We start from the raw sequence: 7044 nt of genomic DNA, 5'->3' as shown, positions 1-7044 counted from the left end.
GTGAAATATCTAAACTGTATGTTACTTGGCCAAGCTGCTTCTGGAAAAACCTCATTTTTCAATACATGTGCTACAGCCCTCAAGGATGAAAAAAGAGTTCTGGCTCCGCTAGCAGTCTATAAGCCATCTGGAGGAGTGTTACCTCAACTGTATGTATTTTTACATGCACAAGGTATTTGATATGAATTTATTTAACATGAATAAAAATGATTTTTACATTAAGAATGTTGTAGTTTGAGACCCACCCATTATTTACAAAGGATGACAAAATATTGCCACTAAGAATATTTGATTGTCGTGGTCTGCACAATGTAAGTGGAGTGACGCCAGAGGATATTCAATTAATGGTTATAGGCCATGTCAAAAGTGGATATCAGGTACAAATAAATTTTCCTGAGCATCAAATTATACTTATATCGGTTTTTTGGCAAATTTTTTATTTTCAGATGTAAAATTTCACAGGTCGTATGACTATGTTGGGGAAGTTTGCTCAGCTGGCCGATAGATGAGGTCAGGTAGAGAACGTTTGACCAAATGAACTGTAACGTTTGTTACCACGGTAATTTTCTTTTATCCAACCATTTGGAATTCTTTTATTGTTCCAGCGTTAACCAATTCCTTTTCATTATATTTTCTGGGAAGTTGGAATTCTAAAATAAATCCATCAGTTAGTTAAGCTGATAACATTACGTTTGGCAATACAATGGCATAGTGTTACCATACATGTTCTGTTAAGAGGATATTTTTTATGGTCCAATACTCGCCCAACAGTATTACAGTGGTCAGTAAATTATGACATATGGTCTTTTGATTAATACAGACGGTTCACGGCGTGTGTGACTGTTTGACAGAGATTGCTTACTCCTTTTACTCCTTTTAGGCACTTCATCTGGTGAATCCAGAGGCCAGTGTCCTCAAAATCATTTTTGCACTCTTCATCATTTTAATAGGGCTGGGTGGTTATGGCCATTTTTTAAACCACATTGATCGCATTTAGATGATCAATATATATAATATATATATATATATATATATATATATATATATATATATATATATATATATATACAAAAATTGTCAAATTTTAGAATTTTCTTTGCCAATAATAGTTGAACGGTAAAAATATCACATCTAAACGTTCTGTTATATCTGATGGTTAATTTGTTGACCCCCTAGCCTCCCTAAAGCTTAATGGTTGACACTATTTTTGTTACAATTATAGATAAACCCAGTTGCATCAATACAAAGTGACCATGCAAAATATCGATCTCAGCCAAATATAGGGGACAGGATCCATTGTCTCATATACGTTGTTAACGCTGACAATCCACAGTCAGCGTTGGCTGATGAATCGGCTGTGGAGATTTTCAAAAGAATGCGAGAACTATTGGCACCATTAAGTGAGTGTTTTCTCTTAACTTTTACATTTCCCGTAATACATAATCTCTTGACTATTTTAAATTATAGATAAACTTAAACTTTTCTTCAGTAAAGATGAACAATGAAATTAATTCATAAATACGTCACGATTGCACAGTCAATGTATGTTTTATTAGATGTACCACAGCTTGTTTTGATGAACAAGGTCGACAGGCTCCGGGCATCGTTGTCGGATGACATTTCTCAGATCTTCAGAAGTGAAGAGGTATATAGGAAGTTTAAAGTCGTTGCTGATTTCATGCAACTTCCTGACATGAATGTCTTGCCGATGTCCAATTACCATGATGAGACTAACCCTGATCCTAAGAAAGATGTATTAGCATTGTCAAATCTTAAAATGATGATGGACAGAGCCAACGACTTTTTGCAGAGACAAGACACAAGCAGTGCACCTGAAGATTTTTATGATTGATTAGAAATAAATATTAAGAAGATTTTCACTTGGCAAAAAATGTACCAAATATGTCAGATAAGACAGAAAACTTTATAAATGTCTGAAAATAAAAGACATATATTTGTTAATGTTATTCGACCTTATATATTGTCTGTTGTGAAACAATGCAATTTTACAAGATTAAATATTGGACTAAATTTGATGATTGGACGAATTCATAAAATTAAAAGATGTATCATTTATTTAAAATTATTGATATATGTATAGTTTCATTGGTGAGAATAACGCTTCACGTTCTTCAGAGATAAAGTATGTACTTGAAATACAAACAAAAGGTGTTTTTGTGATTTTTTTTTCCCCAAATTCACGTCTATTTTTTTTCCTAGGCATATCAGGTAAATTATCCTCGTTTTACTTATTTTATTTTTAGCAGAGGTTGTTAATTTGATGTTTGATTCTGAAAAATCGAAAAAATCTCTTGAATAAATCATATATATATATTAAATAGTATCAGTCGGCTGTAAACAATACGTTTTAATAGCATTACGAAAAATTATGCAAGTTTTAAACAAGTTCATTGTTAAAGGATGCATAAAGATTTGATTGAGGTAGAAAAGAAATTAATTAAATAGAAAAAACAATGAAACATATGAATGAATAATTCGTTTGAAATCAGTCTGAATCATTTTTTCCAAAAAAAAAAATAAATAAAAATAAAATAATAATAATAAAAATAAAAACTTTTCGGTATGAAAAGCTTATATATAATTCAACATTTTTCATGGCAAGCATCAAACCGACCAGAAAAAAGAACTAGGGTCATTTTTTTGCATAAAAGGGTCCTGTTCTTATATCAATTAATTGACTGTCAATCGCTGTCCATTTTCACGTATCAAAATAAAGAAGAGACAGTGCTTTCATTTTCAAAATTACCTTTTGAAAATTTGGTATTGGAAAACAGTCTTTGTAAAAATGCACAGCCCTCGATCAAAATTTTAAACAGTCATATATTATAATCTTCGGAGAAAGCTCTTTCGTTATGTAATTACATATTTTGGATCTAAGGTTGTGTTCTTTATGAAATATTGAAAGTTTACTTCAACGTTTGGCCAATTTTAACAAAATTTACAGGATATTGTGAAAATGACGTATTTCCTGACGTCATAATGCGTTGACTAGAGAGAAGATTACGTCATGCTCAATAGATACGTGGACACCAAGGGTCCTACGGATAAATACTGCATTGTCAACCATACCTAGCAGTTTTGATTTCGGAAATTCACAGGGCCAAAAATGGCTTTATATGGCCTTTGCTCTTTTAATCTTTTTTTTTAAAAAAAAAAACACAATGTGCAGGGAACACAATATTTTCAAATTTGAAAGCAGTGGTATTTTTAATTCTAATTGAAAACATATTAGTAAATCAAAAATAGACACATTATACTTTATTTATAAATATATACTTGTCAAAATTTCTAAGTCCCACTTTTATCATTTTAAGTATTTAAAAACCTTAACATTAATTAACTAGTTGTTCACAATTTTGACTAAATTTTTCGACGATTGCCTGTTACGACCAAATAAAATTGAAATCGAATGTGTAATTACTCATCCATGACCCTTTTTGTTAAAAAGCATGAAGTGCAAGTTTCATATGTTTTCGGGTGTATCTTCCATTTATTTAAATTGCCATGTGTTCTCCATGTTTAGTTGTTTAGGAAAAACAGAAAAAAGCTTTTTTTAAAATGCCGTGTATGTACGGACGACAATGTGCAAGTGAAGTTGCCATGGTCCAAGCTGATGGTAGTAAAGGAAAGTTGTATTTCCTTCGTTTGTATTTGTTTATTTTATGTAAAACCGTTTAAAATACCGTCAGGAAGATGCACAAAGCTTATTGTATTCCTTATAATCATTAAAAATTGCTAGATTTTCAAGAAATACCACCTAACCCCCTTAGAGTTTATCCGGAAATTCACTCAAACCGGAACCGGAAGTACCCATGGTCAAAGCTTAAACACGTACTGCAACGACACATCAACAGGGCTACTACATTAGAATTACTAACTATTGAGGAAGGAACCTATCTGCACGTGCAATTGCTCTGCACTCATTAAAAATTAATTCAAGTCTCCTGAATTATCCAGATTATTAGAAACAAACTGGAAAGGTGGGGAATGCGTTTAAGAAGACCTTATGTATTTGTAGGATTAATAATTGGGTACAAACAATTTCGGTAAGCTTCAATGTCATCCACATCTTAATTAACCCTATAGAAAATGAATGGGACAAGATGGACCAGAGATTGAGCGCTTTTCCAGCCGCAGAATCTGGCGAAATATAGAGGACGAACTAGTTCATGCATGGAATAACCTTCCAAAAAGATTTTTTTTAATTGTTTAAACTCTTTGAGAAGCAATTGTCTTGATCTTAATTCGTTTGCACGGAGGATAGAAACAGTATTGAACGTTGCGAATTTTTAATTCTAGGGTACCTTCACTCCTCTGCATTTTGTGTTAAAGTCCTTCAATATAATTAAATTTTAAAGTGAAAAAATATTTTGCTTCATTTAATCTTGTATAGTTTTCAATTTATACTGTCTGAATTATTTATTATAAAAGCAGTGTAAAACAAAAACTTAAGTGGGGACTTAGAAATTTTGATTAGTATATTTTAATTTCTAAAATAAATTAATTCTTCTACATGATAATCAATGTTAAAAGAAATGAATGCATCATCTCCTTAATGAAATAGTTATTTAATAATTATCAAACGAAGTATGACCCCCCAAAAACATGAATTCAATTAAAAATTTAACAAATCATATTCCTGGTGATGTTTGGTTCAAGATTCCGATTTGATAAAGTCAAAAATGAGATTTTAATAAAATCACAGAAAATAAAAAATAGATTAAGACAATTTCTGTTACAGATTCTGTGTTTACTGAAATTTTTGGCAATGTGAATGCAAGGTACGACTGATTTTACCCATACTGCATGGTCAATAATAAGTTATTTTATGTTTTAGTTATGAAAAAAGAACCTTAAGTTAAAACTGTTTGCAGTCGTTTCGTGTTATTCAAAGCTTAAACGTACGTCTACTTCCACAATTGACTTCTAAAGTGAAATATGCATGCCCATACACAGAGTATTCTTTTAGCATTGAAAAGACACAGAGTAATCTTTTAGCAAAAGAAAAGTTATCCTTAAGATAACACAGGAATTTTGTAGATTTAAATTTTTCATACATTTAACAGAGTTTTAGGATAATCGTTTGGTATGATATCCTAGTTCTTAAGTCTCATTTAAAGAAGGATAATTAGATTCAAGTGTCCCTTACTCAGAGGTATAGTTATTACACATGATGTTGTTTTTTTTTACTTTAAGTGTTTAAACAATTGAGTCTTTGATAAGAAAAATCAATGGATCACTACGAAAAAAAAATATGTTGAGTTTCTTTGGGTGAAAGATGTTAAGATAGCATACACTGATCGATTTTATCAATCTTTTTTACAAATGCAAATTGTAAACAGGGCCAAAAGACAAGGATTTTTGTAATACCATACGTGAGTTCATATGGCAGATAAAAGAGAGAAGAAATACGCGAAGCCACCTGCTTAAGTACATATCTTATTTTGTGTGATAATTAAGATATAGACATGTAGATTCCTAAAAATCATGAACCCTCCAGTCTAGGAGAATGCCCAAAATAGCATTGATCAAATTATGTATATTTAAATCGAGAAATTAGTATGAAATCAACAATCGCACACTTTTTGAATGCCAAACATTTAAGAAAAGAAAGCAAAAATATATAAAAACAAAAACAGAAAACTCATACCCTACTAATCTTCGTTTGTTCATGAGTTCATGGGCTTTTTAACCATACAGAGACATAAGCCTAGTCATGACATCGGTCGTACAATAAACCTGCAATACACGACGTCTCTTTTGATTCATTACTACCTTAAGTAAAGCAAAAGTTAGATCTACATCATATTCGCACCAAACTTTACTCTGTCCCTTTGAAACTTTTAAATAGTCTTCTTGAAAAGGCCAAGGAAAGTCCAAATTTTTATTCTTTGACACCAGAATATAGGCTCGGATCTGTGATTATGGATATTGCAAATCATGGACTTTATAAACCCGCACGTTTTGCGGAAGAAACTGCAGATAAAACAATCCGTCTTTTCCTTAAATTTCAATATGCCAACAAAGGAATTGACGCGGTCAATGTAAGAAATATCACAAAAGGATTCAGTCTTGCATTCCACCATATTTCAATATAAAGACTTCACCATGATTCCTACAAATATACATTGCTTCCAAACTTTTCAATTACAAAAAACGTTTACATGGCCTGATACCAGTATCTGAAACATAATCCTCCATCGTGTTCATGTTCTTCTTCGCCCTATAACTATAGTCCTGCTGGAAGTTGTTAAAGATGACGTAAAAAGTTAATAATGAGGACCTTACATCACTTATTTTGAAAGGTCCTAAATACAGGAATCCTGATCCTTCAATGGCGTCGGAATTTCATAAATATTATGGATTCTGTTGAAAATTAGCAGACGACGGGCATCTCACTAAGATATTGACAGTAGTGAAGCAAAAACTTCAAGAGTACTGTGCAGCAATATATTCAAGAAGTGGTGTGAATCACATGTAGATACTGAAAAATTCCAAAGAACTCTTGAACAATTTGAAATCGCAAGTTTTTATGAAAATCAACAGCTTAAAAATTTACGATTTTCAAAACTTTTTTTTTTTTTTTTTTTTTTTTTTTTTTTTTTTTTTTTTTTTTTTTTTTTTTTTTTTTTTTTTTTTTTTTTTTTTTTTTTTTTTTTTTTTTTTTTTTTTTTTTTTTTTTTTTTTTTTTTTTTTTTTTTTTTTTTTTTTTTTTTTTTTTTTTTTTTTTTTTTTTTTTTTTTTTTTTTTTTTTTTTTTTTTTTTTTTTTTTTTTTTTTTTTTTTTTTTTTTTTTTTTTTTTTTTTTTTTTTTTTTTTTTTTTTTTTTTTTTTTTTTTTTTTTTTTTTTTTTTTTTTTTTTTTTTTTTTTTTTTTTTTTTTTTTTTTTTTTTTTTTTTTTTTTTTTTTTTTTTTTTTTTTTTTTTTTTTTTTTTTTTTTTTTTTTTATACCAAAAATTCCAAAAAATTTTTTAGAAAATTGAAATAAAAATTTTCCCCAAATCTGCTTCATAAATTTTCAAAT

At 29.9% G+C, this 7044-nt stretch overlaps 1 protein-coding gene across 1 annotated transcript; it reads left to right on the top strand.

The window, feature by feature from the left end:
* The first annotated feature begins 239 nt into the window (after nt 1-239).
* On the top strand, nt 240-1858 carry LOC134259872 (interferon-induced protein 44-like). The gene is made up of 3 exons (XM_062742472.1): nt 240-377; nt 1223-1400; nt 1557-1858. Exons 1-3 carry the CDS (start codon nt 345-347, stop codon nt 1850-1852), a joined length of 507 nt encoding a protein of 168 aa, XP_062598456.1. The 5' UTR covers nt 240-344; the 3' UTR covers nt 1853-1858.
* The last annotated feature ends 5186 nt before the right edge of the window (nt 1859-7044 follow it).

The sequence above is a fragment of the Saccostrea cucullata genome, unplaced genomic scaffold, assembly GCF_032062105.1.
Source record: "Saccostrea cucullata isolate Sc308-1 unplaced genomic scaffold, CSIRO_AGI_Scuc_v1 ctg12575, whole genome shotgun sequence".
Lineage (NCBI taxonomy): Eukaryota > Metazoa > Mollusca > Bivalvia > Ostreida > Ostreidae > Saccostrea > Saccostrea cuccullata.
Note: the sequence above shows the minus strand (reverse complement) of the source record. Positions and strands in the feature narration are given on the sequence as shown.